Source organism: Acanthaster planci, linkage group LG02, assembly GCF_054643075.1.
Source record: "Acanthaster planci isolate LZ-2023a linkage group LG02, COTS_SCS, whole genome shotgun sequence".
NCBI lineage: Eukaryota > Metazoa > Echinodermata > Asteroidea > Valvatida > Acanthasteridae > Acanthaster > Acanthaster planci.
Window position 1 is genome coordinate 7,853,565 of NC_141778.1, and position 18,058 is coordinate 7,871,622.

General features: G+C 40.3%; 1 protein-coding gene across 8 annotated transcripts in view; it reads left to right on the plus strand.

The window, feature by feature from the left end:
- The window catches only part of LOC110979570 (twitchin-like), a 106,111-nt gene that overhangs the window by 18,015 nt on the left and 70,038 nt on the right, over window positions 1-18,058 (plus strand). For 4 of the 8 annotated variants that reach the window (XM_087131957.1, XM_087131971.1, XM_087131972.1 and 1 more), the window contains exons 12-23: window positions 7,876-7,947; window positions 8,154-8,225; window positions 8,742-8,816; window positions 9,579-9,647; window positions 9,958-10,026; window positions 10,526-10,594; window positions 10,807-10,875; window positions 11,465-11,533; window positions 11,750-11,818; window positions 12,888-13,205; window positions 13,603-13,659; window positions 17,374-17,508. In XM_087131957.1, coding sequence (XP_086988083.1) covers window positions 7,876-7,947; window positions 8,154-8,225; window positions 8,742-8,816; window positions 9,579-9,647; window positions 9,958-10,026; window positions 10,526-10,594; window positions 10,807-10,875; window positions 11,465-11,533; window positions 11,750-11,818; window positions 12,888-13,205; window positions 13,603-13,659; window positions 17,374-17,508 — 1,143 coding nt within the window. The remainder of the gene's footprint in view (window positions 1-7,875; window positions 7,948-8,153; window positions 8,226-8,741; window positions 8,817-9,578; window positions 9,648-9,957; window positions 10,027-10,525; window positions 10,595-10,806; window positions 10,876-11,464; window positions 11,534-11,749; window positions 11,819-12,887; window positions 13,206-13,602; window positions 13,660-17,373; window positions 17,509-18,058) is intronic. The other 4 variants (XM_087131968.1, XM_087131974.1, XM_087131978.1 and 1 more) reach the window with 4 other exon arrangements.

The following is an 18,058-nucleotide window of genomic DNA, read 5'->3' on the forward strand; positions in this document are numbered from 1 at the left end:
TTTGTGCTTTTTACGTTTGCCATTTCTTTCTTTCCAGATCACTGGTCTGATTTTGTGATGAGACTTGAATGCACTGTTTCACCAGTACAACTACCATTATGGTGTAGCGTCCAGTTGTAACCTATCTGACAATTATGCCTAAACACCGCCGTTGCCCTGCATGATGCTGTCAAGATCAGCAGATTCTCTAGTGGATATGCTGTTGGATCAACTCCTAGACTGTAATGAGCAAATCTAAGGAAAGAATCACGATGCCCGCTCACAAAGCACAATGCCTGTAAGACAAAACATAAACTTGCATAAGTCTTCTGCACTGTTGGCATATACTATTCAAATGCTGTCAATGCAAATCAGTGTAATATACTCAAATACCGATGAAGCTGGTATCATGTATACTGTGCGCCCTGTAGGCAAAACAGAAAAATGAAGTCATCTAATTAATTAGGCAACTAAACTTTAATTACACAGGCTTGAGCGAAGTGTCCCTAAGTCATAAGAGCTACATTCTAATTGAAACAAAATTAGTGACTACCACAACTCTGCTTCTTACTCACACACACGTGGCATAGCTCATCACTCAGTACATAATCAAAATCTACACAGAATATCAAGAGGATATAAGCACTCAAAGAGAAAGTATGCAAGAGAATCAAGGCTCACACACAATCTGAAATGGTTCAAATAATCACAAGACAGAATTATACAGAACATTCACTGTTTATGCCAAAGAGAATTGCAGTAACACTAAAATAAAAGTTTAAACAAGATTCAAGTGATTGATGTGTTCATCTAAGAATAATACAGAAACATTCACAGTTTATGCCAAAGAGAATTGCAGTAACACTAAAATAAAAGTTTAAACAAGATTCAAGTGATTGATGTGTTCATCTAAGAATTATACAGAAACATTAAGATTTCTACAGCATCTCTGAAAAGATAGCTCAGTTGAAATATACAAAAAAGTGGGCTGCACACCATCCACCCCCTCTCTGTCTGTCAGCCACATCAGCTTCCTTCCCCCCAGTGGCAACTGGAGGAATGTGTCAATGTGGTATCTCTATGGGTAGCTCTCTCAAGCTGCAGTCCGCAACTGAGATATATGTACTTAATTGGCCCATGAGACACCCTAATGTGTCCCCATAGGTTCTGCTCTTGATTGAACACCACCTGACTATCTCTGCACTGAAATATTCTGGGCTTGGGTGTGTTCATCTTCGTTTCTCGTATCTTGGCCAGTACCCTGCACACACACCCCCCCCCAAAAGTAGAGAAATTCAATAAATCAAATTTCTCTATCAACCCTTTTGTGTGGTTGGGGACTATCCTTGAGTCCCTGTATCTGAAAAATTATTACACAGTCCAGGCGGTACTGCTGGGCTAGTCGTTGAATCCTTCTGGGATAGTGTCTTGCTCTGCTGTGCACTGCTTAACTCGACCCATCCTGACCCTGGGCTTCAGGATTTTCTTCCTGACTTCTTGCGACTGCCTCTTTGGCACTTTCTGTCACGTCATCTTGATGCAAAGTTTCATCCTGTGCCTCACTCTGTGAAAGTCTTGTCTGTTCTACTAGAGGGCTTTCTGTCACCACCTCTTTCAGGCTCTACTTCACCAACATGTGCCTGTAGCCTATGTACATGCACCACATGGGGCTTTTACCCCATTTCAACTTGATATGGACAACCATGTACACCCGACAGTTGTTTCACTCCCCGCGGCATTATGCAGCTGGACTAGCTGTCCCCTCTTTTAGACCAGTCTTTGTCACCTTTTGGTTGCAATTTCTTTTCTGCCCACAGGTTTTTTTGCCAAGGTTCTCTCTTGATCATTCATATGCCCTTCTCATATTGCTTTGCTGTTCTGCAAAGTCTCTCTTGGTGTCGTTCTCTGTGTCTCGACATCTAGTGGTCAGAACTACAGGTGTGCTGACCTCCCTCCTCAAAATCATCATGTTAGGGGATTCCCCCCTGTCAATTCTTGTGATGTGCTCCGATATGCAAAGATGGCACATAGGAGCATCTCATCCCAATCTCTTTGTCTCCTCTTTGGATTGATGAGAACAGTCACAATGTTGACAGATGTCTCATTAAATCAATCTCTTAACCATCCCATCTGATTTTGGATTACAGTGGAATGCCACTATAATAAACACCGCTGTACCAAACATTTTGGTACACTGAACAGCCCCCTTGGCTCATGCATTACCTGTGCTTTGCAAAGTTGCATTAAATACAAGAAACACATTTAGTACTGATGATAGCAGCTCAAAGTTGAGGAAAATTGCACTCATGATGGAAAAACAGCCAACACATAGCACTGTCTGTAATGTTCGTGGGAAGCCTACATAGCATATACTGTATGTGAGGGTGTCCCCAACCGGCCATGTAAACTGGCTGCCGAGTGCACGTATGCAACATTGGTGACTCTGGTACGGAAAAATTTTCACAATAGTCTCTATAAAGCTGGGAGATTAGAACTCCAACATTTGAAATAGACCCAAGCATTTGTTACTTACATGTAGCTCATAGAAATCTTCCGTAAATATCTCACAATTAATGACTGAAGGAAAACTTAATTGCATCAAGGACACAGAGGCAAATTGGTCTGAGCAGCGATGTTAGTTGCTGTCAACATTGCTCACATTTTCAGGGCACTATGGCATTTGCCATGGTTGTCCGGGTTAGATTTGATCCTTTTATACTGTACATGTACTACTAGTAAACTCACATCTGGGAGACACAGTAGTTTCTCTCTGGTTTACTGATTTTATGCTGGCATCAGTGAGAACTTTCTCTCCCCATCCCCTAGTTTGGACAACACTGCACAGATGCTTGCTCCATCTGTGTTGGTGTTGAGGATGAAGTCGCCCTCTGGAACGGGGTCGACTGTGATTGGAGCAGCCTGGAGCTTACTCTTAATTCCTTCAAATGTATTCTTGCATTTGAAGGCATCTTCGACTTCTCAGTCAAGGCATGCATAGGACTAGCCATCTCCACAAAACCTCTGCTGTACTTTAAGTAATAGGACGCATGGCTGAGAAACCTTTCACATTCTGTACACACTTCGTCCCTGGCCACTCTGCCACTTCTTTCACCTTCTCAAAGCATATCAAAGCATTTACATGTATAAGGCACACAGTATATCACATTTTCTGTAATTCAAAGGCACTAATTTATTGTCACTATCCCTGCACATTGAGCTCACAACATCTGAACATTCCTGAAACCATCTCAGCTCCCTGGGGAGTATACCAGCCTGATGCTGCCATATCAGGCACAAATGGCTAAGCATAATTTGACCATATCAGCCCTCACAAGTATCCATGTACAGTATTCCTAGTTGGAGAGAGGCATGTAGGTGTAAGATCACATCACACTGCCACCAGCTGGATTTGAAGCCCCGACCCTATGATCAGAAGCTACAAACCCTAACACTAGGCCACATCCCCCCAAATCCAGCACAAGTTTTTCCACTTGCCAAAGGTATGGCATCTTTTGATCAGATACATTCCTCTTGTACAGGTCTTGCAAATACACTAACAAACCCTTTCCTACTTCTGCTGACTCGTTTATTTCTCTTTGGATGACCTGAGTTCCACCCTGGTGACCACTCCTGCATTTGTTTCTTTCTTTTCAACTCTCGCTTTTTCTAGTTCTGCAAAGGATGCCTACCTTGACCAGTGATCTGGCCAGAACTATTTTTTTTTTTGCCACATTTCCACCTCCAACAAGGGGCTCTTATACAGCTAACCCTTCCAGCTAGGCACCACCAATATTGTATTTTGGCCGGTACCAATATATCGTTTTTTTATATCGAAATTATTGATATGTATCAAATTTTATTCATTTATTGCATGCCTTAGGTATTGTAACAGGCGTGAATGGCTGTTAAATTGTTCTAAGGGTTCACCCCTACACCGCAGTGGTGTGATCCAATTGATTTCATGATATGTTCTGGCGTCGGTATTGTGTATGTTGCCTACACACTGCCATGCATAGTGATATCATTAGCATGCTAGTCTACGTACGTTTGGTTAGCAAATAATTCTCTCTGGAGGATAAATTTTATGATATTTTCGAGGCAAAGTGTACGTGAATTATTGAGTGCAAGACTGGGATAGGTGCCTGAATTTATTCTTCAAATGTCGCCATATAAGCCGCCCGGAGTATAAGCAACAGGGACATTTTTCACTCGGCGTGAGAACCTTTGTAAGCGGTGGCTTATCGAAAATTACGGTAATGTGACGATGCACTTTTGTATATTTTTAATGAAGTTCGTTCTTCAGTAGTGATACACGTATTTTTGATACATTTTTCAATATTGATTTTTTCGAAATTTCAATATTTTTGATATTTCTCCAAAACCCGATATTTTTAATACATTTATATTACCAAATAACTAACATCGGCAATATGGACATCAAACCCATATCAATAATATCGATATATCGACGGTGCTTACTTCCAGCCCTTCCTCTTTCTGAGCTGTACTGCCCAGCATCACAGCCTTGTGTCTGTGGGAAATCACTGTGGGTTATGTTACCACTACTCTTCCCACAAGGGGATCTACGGCACCACTGGGGCACCCTATTCTCTCTTGCTTGATTCTCTACTCCTGGGTCTAGAAGTCCAAATACCCACCAGATAAGAGAAAGACCCTACCCAAAACACCTGGGCAGATCTCGTCTGTGAGGACTGCCTTCACTGGGTGCTTGGTCTTACCCACTTGCACACCTTCCCAAGCTGTACCTAGGACAGAAAGGGAACTCTCATCAACCTGTCTCACTTGAACTTGCCCTTTGTTCATGACTGGCCTCTTCTGGTATCTGATACTATATTACTTGTGAGCATTTCTTTGGCGCTTGTGACAATTAAAAATCGACACCTCATTCCTCTCACCACTCGATCCACATACAGTCCACCCTGGGGACTAAGGTTGGCCAGTGGAAGGGTCACTTTCACTTTGCCATCCTCTGATCTCCTCTCCTCTACGGCCTGGTCTCGGCCTGGTCTCGTCAACCGGGCAGTCTCTTGGGCCTTTCAATATTCCCAGCCTTCCCATGGACCTTATGGGTGACTGGAACCTGTTTCCTTACTTCTGGGTTTGCTTTTTGGGGTTCTTGCACTCTCAGAAAAGGCTTTCCTTGCTACACCTATTAAAAGTCACTTTGGTCACCTTGCCTGTTCTTGAAAGGTCTCCTCTTCCTCTGCTGAGGGTTCAGCCCACATAGATACCCTATATTTACCCTATGCCAGTTGTGACAACTTTGTCAACATTTCAAGTTATTCAATCCACCCTCTAGCTTGCTAAATTTCTGTTCCACCCCAGAGTATAATGCTCTCACCATTTTGGCGGGCTTACCATCAAGCATTTGGTGCTGACGCTTTCAAAATTCTTGGTTCATAGAGCTTCCTTGATAGCTTCACTCCAAAACTTCTTATGAGCACGGTTTATGCCTCCCCGTGTAGACCAACTTTTCACTGCCTCTAGAAAGTGATTCTTTGCCAATTGGTCATGCAGTTCCTCCTGAATATCACAGTATGTCTTGACCACAGACTGTGGCTTATCCAACGGTCTCTTTAGACTTCTCTCACTGATACATGTACCCGGGCTCATTGAGGTCATTTTCACTCCGGTGACCTGAACCAAACCTGTCAAGCATTTTCACCAGCTCACTATATGAGTGCAGTTGCAGACTGGCAACCAAATAGGCAGCTGCCTGGTCTTCGTTCTACTTGTTCACTACTCTGCACAATTCAAAGTGCTGGAAATATTCTTTGCCCAACACCTTGCCATACACGTAGTATCTGTCAGGGATGACATTTGGGAAACAGTTTGGCAGTTCTAATGTCTTATACTTGTTCCTTTCACAAACTCTCTTTCCCTCTTCAGAGACCATGGCCCCTGATGAAGTGGTGTTCGTTTTCTCTACCTGGCTGCTGCTGACCTCATCCACTGGATGGGTTGTAAAGCTTAACAGCTATTTCTTGCGGGATCTTTGCCGCAATGTGCAGGGTCGAGTTACAGCATCTCTGCTCCCTGATCTGTCCTACTCTGTACCTGAGCCCTGAAAGGACTCAATTTTCCTCTATTACTCTTAGGATGGTCACTGGTCAGACTCCTTCCAAACCAGTCACTCTTTGAGGAGTACTTCCTTCTAAGTTCTACTGTCTTTCCACCCTTGAGAAGTACCTCTGGTGAGCTACATGTACCTGAAGCCACCAGATTACGTTTTTCCAACTGAGAGACATAGCCAGAGCTTACTAGTGGCAACCTGAATTCAGTCTCCAATTCCACTTGTTTACTCACATACCTGTTCTTCCTGGGTTTGTCTGAGCCACTCCCCTCTGGGGGAGTTTTCTGATCTCTCATTGTAACTTTTAATGACTTCTAATGACATTGTCGTTTGCCATGAAATCTCTCTCCCACTGTTGGAGTTGGGTTTCTAACTTAAGCCTCTGCATATCTGTTTCCATACTCACAGGACTCTGTCTGTTCATACTATTGCTCTATTGAAAATGGCAACACATGCACCTTCCTGTTTCTCCTGGCAGGATTACTACACTTGCCCACTTTCTTTTTCTGTGTTTTTGACATTTCAGACTCACTTGCCAGTATGGGAAAACTGCCCCAACTTCAGAGAGCGATATACTAGTACACCACATTTTGTGTTTATTCCCAGGGAGTGAGTCTAGGTTTTAACTGTTGAAAGATACCCGGTATCTCCAATCGTTGAGAAAGTCATCAGACTTAAATCTTAATTCTGCTTTGACTCATAAGTCTGATGAGAAATATGAAGGTTCAGGGGAAGGGGGGTTGTTTTGGTGGAAATATACCACTGATTGGTAATTGATGGGTGACTTGTTGAACATGTTGAACTGACACAACCTTACACAAGCACATGATGAGGAATTATCAGCAAGAACAATGTGAACTTATTTAATAATCTTCTCCTTTATTATTGGGAATTATTTATGTTACACAAGTGGATTTCAGTCATTCAGTAGTTGTACAGTTTTAAAAGTGTTGTGTATGTAATCTGCAATCCACAATATGCAACCAGGCTACTTCCCTGAAATTACCACATTGTCTTCGGGATTGCTACTTCCTAACTCTGACTCCAAGTGTAGGGGAACTTCAAAGCAGCAGTCAGTTCTCTTCCTCTCCCGACTGTCACCGTATTTCTGACGGTGACCTCTTAAAAGAACAGTCAGCCACCTAGCCCACAACTTCTCCCGCTATCTCTCTCAATGTATTTTGAGTACAAATGCAATCGACCACTCCAATCAAAAGTCGATTCCAGTAGGTACATGTATGTAACTATCACCAAGGAACTGTTTCACCTACACAACTACATGTATCACTGTATATCTTCTGTTAGTGCCTGAAAATTATGGATAACACTTGTTGTTGCTCTGGATTACACTCTCAAGATTAGTGGATTCTCTTGCAGATTCGCTGCTTGACTGTCTCCGCTGCCTAACTCGCACCTATCAGGAAAGAACTAACTATAAAATCACACCGCTCGATCACATGGCACAGCGCACACAAGACAAAACATAAATTTGCATAAGTCTCATGCTACCACGTATATGTACATGTACTATATAAATTATGTCAACATAGATTATTACAATACGCTTAGGTACCAACAAAGCTTATATCGCATATGCCCTATGCCCCATATGCTGAATACATAATGAAGTCCTCATCTGCTGAATTAAAGACAATTAAACTTGACTAAACTGTTCCATTATAGTATTTGTTCAAACAGCTAATTCTCTGGTGGGTTCCTGTTTCAGTAATTTTTTGATGTAAAAAGAAAAATTTGCCCTATGGTATGTTGATGAAAACAGCAGTGATTTCTTTCCCTCCAAGATCTGCCAAGCAAACCTGTTCCAGCACCCAAGGATGAACCGACGAAACGACGTGCTCCCGAAAAACCAGAAGGCAAGACCTCATCAGCTGTTGAACATTTCGAAGGATTTAAAATGCCTATATCAAAATTACCAAAAAGTCACAAATAATTATGCATGTACTGTATGTTGTAATGGTTGATTTTGCTTCCTGTTTGTACCAGTTAAAACAATTTGTGCAATTATCCAGATTTTGTAACTTTTAATAATTGATTTCTTCCCGTTGCCATGGACACACAGAAGTACCCACCAAAGCCCCAAAAGTTGAAGAACCTTTGGAAAAACCTGTTGCCATGGAAGTGGAAGAAAAAGGCAAGAAATCAACGACAAATTAGAAGTTATTGCAATATTTGTTGCCACCAGACAATGAGACACAAAACATGAAATTCTAATATTTTAATATTTAAAAAAAACTTTCTTTTTATCACTTCCTCTACAAAACTGCCTGTCACCATTTGCCTAAGTCAAGCAATTTTACGGGACAGATGATACTCTGGACATAAATGCAGATACATTGTAAATTTGATTTCATGAAACAAAGCATTGGTAGTTCCAAAAGCAATGGGAGATTCATTAACTTAGTTAAAATGCATTCATCTCAGCAAAGGTGAATTGTGTTTGCTTTCATGCCAAGTATGAGCTGGCCGTTTGAGGTGCATGTACACTGTGTGCCTGCGTCAGTGTTCATGTTTTTATAGAGCGTGTTAACATTTTTTTCACTTTAAGCTACTATTAAACTTTCCTGTTGTATTGTTCCCTCCACAACAAGGCAAACAAACGTGTACTTTTTAGATGTACAATTGTAAATTTCTGCATAACATTCCACAGTTCCTAGTAAGCCAAAACCAGGGGAGCCAGCTAAAAAACCCACTGAGATGAAACCCTTGGACAAAGACAAGAAAGGTGAACAGTCAACAAGGCAAAAACTGATGACGAGAAATACAGTGCATGGCATTAGAAAATATTCTTGAAAATAATAGCTTACCTCACCCCTTTTCTTTAAGTTCTGTTCCAGAGGTTGGAAACATATGGAGTGTATGCGTCAGTGATCAGGCTGCTTTATATGACATTTCATCTTGCTCATTTGCATGATGAACATCATTACACGTGTATGCCTCATTATCGGATCTTGTCTTCAGCTGTCTTTTCCCTTCAGAGTTGTTTTTGATTTTGTGATTTGTTTGGGGGGGAAGCCTTTTTAGCTGAAACGCATCATTCAGCACAAAAGTGAGATGTTGGTTGTATGCTTTGTCTTGTACCAGCCGGCAAAAGACACCACCACCCCCAACTTTATGTAGTGTTAAATAGCATTAGCACCAATATAATGGGCCTGTTCTTTCAACCTTTGGCATTTCTGATGACAGTGTTTCTTTGTGTATGCCACCTTGTTGTGCAAATGTGCATAATCTTTTTGTTCTACTTTTGCTTGTCTTGAAAAAAAGCTTGATCGTTTTTTATTACGTTTGTCTTCAGAAGCTTCTGCCAGCCTTTACAGAGGAATTGGTTAAGATTTTTTGTTGGTGCACAACTTCACCTTGCAAGAGTAAACCGTAGCTGGATTAACATTTTCTGACAGATTTACATAGCTATTAACATAGCATTCCTCAGGTCCACAGACTTGAAACTATAATATTTGTTGGCATTAATCTGTGTTTTGGTTTGCAGAAATGCCTGGGAAAAAGGAGCCTGAGAAACTGCCAAAAAAGCCAGAAGTTGGCAAACCGACAGAACCAGGCAAGGATTTGCAAACAGTTGCATCATTTACTCTGCATTTTACGGAACAGTTAAACGCTTGTTTAAATAGTCAATACAGTCTGGAATTCATCATCTTTAAATGTTTGCTTGGGTGTGTACTCAAAATCTGTGTATGTCTGTGAGCTTCCCTTGCCTTTTATTTCATGTTCTGTTGTTAACTTTTTTGTGCTTTTTTTCATGTGTGACAAGCCTGTCCGTTTCTAAATGTAAACAGATATTTGGTCCATATTTAGCTCCACAAGAAGAATACAGAGAGTCGGTTGTCGTTCATATGTGTTTCTGTTTTCAGAATTTCCGAAGAAAAAGGAGCCGGAAAAACCGCCAAAAAAGCCAGAAGTTGGTAAACCGACTGAACCAGGCAAGGATGTGCCAAGAACTGCATCTTGTGCACTGCATGATGTTGAACAGACAAATAGCTATTTGAATTTACAAAATTCGCAATGTTGCATTTTGAATTACAGATGCTGTGCTTGAGAAAGCTTTGTGTGTACACCTTTGTTAATTGTTAGGATTGAAGATATTCATCTTCTGTGAAGTGTGATACATATTGGTGAAGATGTAATCAGTCACCGAAAATGATGAAACTTGTAAATTCAATTCATCTCAAAGGTATCTGTCACATTGTACATGTATGTTTCGGCGCTTTCCACATCTAGATGAATTTTGGATAACTTCAGCTAAAACAGATATTTCTGGCAGCATAATTTTGTTGGAGGGATTACAATTACAGAATGTGAAGGAAATCTGTGATTATCTTTATTTTCATTTCCATATCAGTCTGAGTCGGTTTATCCTTTCTTTAGTTTCACGAGTAGAGCACTTGTTATTGCTAATATACATGTATGTTCTGTTTCCAGAATTTCCCAAGAAAAAGTTTCCAGAAAAACTGCCAAAAAAACCAGAAGTTGACAAGCCGACCGAACCAGGCAAGGATGTGCCAATAATTACATCTTGTGTATTGCATAATACGGAGCATGCAAATACTAAGGTTACAAATACAGTCTAGGATTTTGAAGTGTAGATTCTGTGTTTGTTACTTTTGATTTTTCTTATTTCCACATCTTTCAATGGACATTGTAATACCACCAGGAGAGTACTGAGTTTCTGCTATCATCAATATATGTGTTTCTGTTTTTAGAATTTCCTAGGAAAAAGGAGCCGGAAAAAATGCCCCAAAAGCCGGAAGTTGGCAAACCGACTGAACCAGGCAAGGATGTGCAAACAGTCACTTCTTGTTCACTTTGTCTTATTACGAAATAAAACTAACCATTTGCTTTCATTTGCAAGTTACAAATAGGAGGAAGCCATGTTTTAAAATTTGTTTGAATATCAGTCTGCTTTGAATTGCCTTAAATGTTGGGTACGATGACACTGTACATGACAAACTTGCACAGCAATTGAAAAAACTCCGTTCAGTGATACCGTGGTTTTGAGACATTTTTTATTTTCTTTCCTGTTTCAGACATTTTTGCCATGGTTTGAACAGCAGCATGTCTGTTTGCACTGTGTCTTTCAAATATGTATGCCAGCTGGTTTTGCATGTCACGGTCATTCTATTTGTCGCCTTTCTGTTCTGTTTTTCTGTCTAACTTACCTGTTCAGGTTGTGAGTGCACTCTTACACATATTTTTTGGTTTCTACTTTTTTGTTAAATTTGTCACAAATAGATCTTGCCAGCTGCACTGTTGTTATTCAGTCATAAGACATTTGTAACAACTTACCGAAAACTTTTTCTCAAGTTCCACAGGGATAATGCTATCTTTTTTGCTGTCATTAATTTGTGTTTACCTTTTCAGAAGTGCCCAAGAAAAAGGAGCCTGAAAAACCACTGAAAAAGCCAGAAGTTGGCAAACCCACAGAACCAGGCAAGGGTGTTGCAAACATTGCATCCTGAGACCATGTAAAATTGTTAACCAACGGAATTTTTCTTTTTTAGGGGGGGAGCTTAAGTTTATTTTTATAAAAGTAAATTACATGTATATTAATTTACCCAACTCCAATAATTACTAACTACTTTTCAAAGATTTGTGCCAACAGAAAACTGAGTGTTTGCTGTCATTAATGTATGTTACCATTTTCAGAATTTCCCAAGAAAAAGGAGACAGAAAAACTGCCAAAAAAGCCAGAGGTTGGCAAGTCAACTGAACCAGGCAAGGGTGTACGAACATTGCATCATGTGCACCGCGGATGAATGCAAAATAACAAACAATACTGATAAGCTTGCATAATGAGTTAGAGGTGGTCTGAGTGAATCTTGCTCTAATGTTACTCTGCTCATACTTGCTGCTCGGACATGAGCATTATTACTTCACATTCTTTTGGCACTCAAACTTGAACACCAAAAAACTTTAAATTGAATTCAAAACTATGACTTTGAATCAAATTCTCCTTTTGAAGTTGTACTTCCAAAGGTAAAATACTCTGACTTGACTCATACTGAACAACCTCAGTAGATGAAGGTTCTTGGTACTCAAAAAAATTACTCAACTGCAGAATCTTACGTTTCTCCACAGAGCAGTGCATTTGAGAGGATTTTCTCAGACAGACCCACATTTCAGTGAAAGCACATCTACCAACAATATCCTTTGACAGCACGCAGGTGTAAACTGCATGACAGCAAATCAGTGCACTCATTTATTTTGTTTCAGATACAATGTAAGTGCAATTTTTGTTGTTGTTTATGTTGTAGCAAGATGGACAGTTACTGTAAGGTAGAAATGAGTGCCTATAATGCTGTAGTAATGATATGCGTAATGAGCCTTTTTTCAGCAGGAAAATGTGAACGCTGCACGGAATACAATGTGCACTGCATGACTGCACTATTTTAATAAGCCTTGCAATCGATTCAATTTCGAGAATGTCCTTATGGCGCTGAACCGACTGAGTTAGTTTTCAGTCTTCTTTCACCCCTTGAAAGTCAAATGGTATATTGGCAGACCTTCATCATCATTTTGCTGGATATAGCACCGTTGATGAACTTCTTGTTGGATTATTTGAAAGGTTGCTGGTTCAATTCCTGTATCAATGCAGTCTCTGTGGTTCACTGAAAATTTGAATAAAGTTAAACGGATGAACACCGAATAGAATTGTTCAAGTCTTAACAGTTCTAAGAAACATCCAGGCATCTCAAGGTTTTCATCAAGGCAAGAGGTGTGGTTGACATTCTTTCCATCTTGCACTTTGCCACTCATCTTGGAAAGCTTGCATCTTTATTTCTAGACACGCCACCCAAGAAGAAAGCCCCTAAGGATGAGGAAGCCCCACCTGAGAAGAAGCCCCGCCCAGCAGACACACCTGACTCTGCTCCCAAGGAGGAGGCCGTCGTGCCCATGGAACAGGCCCCTGCCGAGTCAGCCCCGCCTGTGGATAAGCCTGCAAAAGAGCCCGTTGTGCCAGTGGTGCAAACCCCCACTGAATCTTTGCCCACACCTATGGAGATTGAGATCAGTCCAGAGGGAGGAATCGTAGCTCGCCAGGCCCCTGAAGAGCAGGCTGCTGTTCCCAGACAGCGACGTCTGTCGGCAACCGATTATCTGGGTATGCTGATTTTGAACTTTTTTACATTTTTCCTTCGTTAGGTTAAAAAATTATTTGCAAAAAACTACAGTACAAATGAACATAAGTGTTTAACAAATGATCTTAATACATTCACAATAATATCCCTAGATTTTCCCCAAGATGTTTTAATTTAATATCTTTCCGATTATGACTTGCAATTCACAAGTTTTAGCTGTAATGGTCATAATTCAACAATTTAAGGCATTTGCCTTCATAGGTATTTTTCACAGTGAATTCCTTCTGCATTCTCCGTCACATCTCTTATCTTGTCAGTGACTCATTTTTTTTTCACAAACGTATACAGCACATTTACAATCTGAAAAAAAATTGTTTAACCTAACCACCAACCTGTCTGCCGCCCTCGTGTAACAAACAGATGAGGAGCCCGCCCCGGAAGCTGCACCCGAGGGAGAGGAGAGTGCCCCCAAGGAAGGTGAATGCTCCTCCTGGCTCGTGGTGTGACTGATGTGACGCCAACATCCAAATTTAGTTTTTATTTCACTTTCCCCCACCCCTTGCTGTGGCAATATACCCCTACCCTCCTGACACACACCCATACAGATGCATATGTGAATACAATTAGACTTGCATGCCTCTGTTGAATTTTTTTCCCATGCCTGGGTTGGGGAGATTTGGGGCAAAATAGTCAAAATTTCATACAAACTGCTTTAACAAACTTGTTGCAGATGGGACATTTGATTGGTTAAGTGCTTTGTGTATTTTCCTTTTTTTCAATAGGGTTGAGCCCCCCAAACGAGAGAAAAATTAATTCAGACTTGAATTTCAGACTCTACAATGCTGTTCCATTGATCAAGCAAATGATCTTTCTTACACTATTTTTGGGCATTTTCAGAAATGATAATCTTTTTCACGTTGGCGAAATGTTTGGCCCCAGATTTGACTAACCCAGGTGTAAGCTGGCCCATAACACCCCACAGCTCAAACCGATGTATTTACATTGCCGTGTTGTACATCTTTAATGTAACTTCTTGATGCAGAGTGAATCCGCTTTTTCTCCTGAAGTGTTTCAGAAAATCCTGAGCCTTTTTTGCAAACTTTACTGGACTTTGTCCAAAAGTTCTTCTGTATGTTGAAAAGAGGGAAGAGAGCTGTAGGATTTCCGATAGAAAGGCTTAAATACACAAGAGCAAAATTTTACTGTTGTAAAGATGTTAATGAATCAAAACTTCAGTATTCCTTTAACAAAATTCTTTTGGTATCTCTTCAAGGCTTTTTTTTGGGGGGGGGAGTGTACAAAATAAGAAGTATGGACAATCAATATTTCATTCTCAAAAAGAGTATGTAGGTTCTGTTTTTATGTGCACAAAATCTTGTGGGGTAAATTTCCCTCAAAAAATTTGTGTAGCAAGTTGACATTGGTATGAAATATAGAATCTTGGGTCATCAACTATCAGGCTATTTGGTCATTGACAGTTGATGAGTAAACAAAACTTTCACTTTCAAACTGCAAAGAGTAATTCAGTATCATGAAACCTCGCAATTGAGCAGTTTTTAAGAAAATTTAACTGGTAAGAAATTGTTACATAGTTTAATAGTGTTCAATTTGTCCAGGCAAACTGTTGCGATAGCCAGCTAACTTCTCCCTTCCATTTACTCATTTGAGCCCTCCAGATTTTGCAGTGTTGTAACAAGTCCTCACAAGTCAGTTACAAGTTGTCCAGTTTCAATTCAGGTCACAAACAATTCCAGTGGACAGTGACAATAGCATTCCTTTGTCACCGTTCATTTCTTGTGGCTCGTTGATGGGCTTGTTATGGACCCGTCCGCAATGCTGAAATTCTCTTTCCAAACCCTGAGCTGCTAAGTGAAGACCCTCCAAATCCTTTCCAAAGAGTTTGTTCCCAGCGGATATCCATTCCAACCTCTCAAAGTAATTTCCCTTTTGACAGCCTCTGTGTGTCTTGCTTATTTCCCCTCCCTCTAAATGGCAGGCCACTCCTCTTTGGAGAGCTAAATGTGAACCAAAACCCTACAAATGAGTGAATTGATTGTTTCTGCTGTAATTCTCCTAAGCAGTGAAATCTTTTTAACGATGCGCCAGCTTGAAGTTGCATGCATGCATCGACATTTGCCAATTTTGACTCTTGGATAAACACAGTACATAAATTTGCATTTAATAGTCTAAATACACAGTGGAAATCTGCAGCCGTCAAAAAGAAAATGGAAATGTAGTTTTCACATTTGTTGAAGTGTGAGAAATACTGTATGGTGCGGTCATTTCAAAAGTCTGGGGAATTGTTTCCAACAAGATTCTTCAGTTTTTGTGGGTACCCTCTGTGAGTTTCATCCTGAAATGAAATTGCTCAAATGTCAATGTCTCCATGCTTATTGATTATGAGACTGGAGTGTTACAAACTATAAAAATATATGAACCTATTTTGTCATTAGCCCCATCAAAATCAGGAAAAATATTCAAAATTAGTGGGAACAGTGGTCCTTCTCGTGACAAAACAGTATTTCAGTTCATGAAGGTTCTAAGTAAATGTAGGCCCTGTTAAAAAGATGCGGCTCTGACTGCAGCAGTGTAGCCATCAGTAGGAAGTGGCATCAGCCGCTAGGCAGTGGCTTCCATAGATTTACATGTTATATCAAGCTGTAGCTGGAACATGGCAGTCTATCAGTGAATAGAAAACTTTCATCTACATGTAGCAAAATTGAGTTGTTCACCAACATTTCACTTGATGTCAGTCATAACTTAATTTTCAGCTGATTCCTGCTAATCACATAAATTTGCTAAGCAATGTTTCTCAGGTTAGCAGCTGCCTAGTCTGACTTTGTTGGCCTACAAAAATGTCAGAATTGATAGTGATCATTCTGTGTCTATTTTCTTCCAAAACGAGACATTTTCTTCCAAAACGAGACATTTTGCATACACTGATGCAAATTTTTCCTGATTCAATTTATTCTATAAACTTGGTAAATTCATGTCTTGGTCAACTTGAACTTGGGTCCATTTCCTTCATATATATCTTTCTGCATGCTTAACTTGTAGTAATATTTTTGGGTGACTATCTAATTCACTTAGTTTCACAGCAAAAATAGTTTTACATTTCAGTGTACCGGTAGTTTGAAAATTAAAGACATTAATTCAGTGGTTTCTGTTTGCATGCTGTAGACCTTAACTAAATAGAAGTGTAATTTTGTGGTGGGAAAAAAAGAAAAAAAATGGTAAGGAACAAATGTTGCAGGTATCAGCCATACATATATCTTCTTAGCATGCCTAATAATTTTTATTCAGCGTTTATAGGGAAAGGTAAAATGTTCATTAATGTTTTGGAAGAGGTACTTGTATCTACAACCCCGAAAGATGTGCTCAAAAGAGCCCCTTTCTGCTAGTGGTTGAAATTTGCATGCAATATTTATCATATTATTCACCCTCAAAGTATTACTCTAATGCTATCAATTTATCGATATCTGTCAGAAGTATTGTGCCATTTTATACTAGCTTTCATCGGCAGTTCAATTTGACCAGGCATATGAACGAGTTTCCACAAGGACACTGTGCATATTTTTAACATCTACAGTGTGTCCCCTCCCCAATGGAGCTGGTAAATACAATCCATTTAAAACATGAAATTGCAACTGGCTGTATTTATAATTGAATGATTATGAAGGAGACACTCTGGGCTTGATGATTCTTTTACATGTATTTCATCTGCTTTGCTTTTTGCAGTCCAGAGATACACATTGATAAACACAAACAATCACGTTGGAGTTGGTGCAATTTTTAGTCTGGTCACTAGACTTAACTGAAAAATTAGCATGTACATTTTACGTTTACAGTCTGATTTCAAAGGAGATGCTTACAGCATAATGCACTGAAACATTCTGAGGAGTGAGCCTCTATTCCAGAAAAGTGTCACCAACTCAAGATTGAAGGATTGTGTTTACTGGGGCATATCTCTGGATCATAAAAAGAAAATAAGATGAAATAACAAGCTTCATCAAGACAAGTGTCTTCTTTAAACCACTTCAGTTATAAATACCACAAATTGATATTTTACATTTGAAATGGACAGCATGCACTTACGCGTTGTCTGAGGACACACTGTAAACTGACCCGTAACAATTATTATTAATTTGGGACTTTTTGTGCTTTTCTCTTTCTGTTTATGTGTTTTGGTAGGGTTCAAGAAGACGGGCCAGTCGGTCAAGCCTGCCGAGACCAAACCCACCCCTCCCCCACCAGCTGTCAAGATGAAGGAGGGTGGTGGGGCGCCCTCGTTCCTCGAATCACCTTGCATGGCGCAGGTCATCGAAGGTCAGTGGGAAAACAGGTTTTTACTCCCTCAGGATTTACCTAACTTTGTTGCTGTGCAAGACTTTTCACGAGCAAGTTTACTTCCAAGGATAATTGGTTAATTGTTGGCTTGTGACATATGGCCCGATTTTTTGGTATACAAATCACCCTACACATGGCCAACAGTGGCCACTAAAAGTGAAGGCTGTAGTAGCAGAACTTATTTGGTGGATAAAGGAAAAGGAAAGGCCTGTCATAGTCAATGTGAAAAATTATTGTTCATATTGCACTTGCATTGGAATATGTTGTAGGCATGTAGACAACAGTGTGAAGGGAAAGAATTCCATGGCAAAGCAGTACGTGGAAAAGAAACTGGCAGAGTACATCTTGGAAGTGGCTTAGGGAATTATAACAGTAATACAGATGTGACTGGTGTTTGAGCAGTGGTGTAGCCAGGGGGGAGCCTGGGGGACACATGCCCCCCTAATTTGCGGTGCCCTCCCCGATGTCCCCCCCACTGACAAAAAATGGATGAATGGATATTGAACAATGCTAACAAAAACTTTCCTCC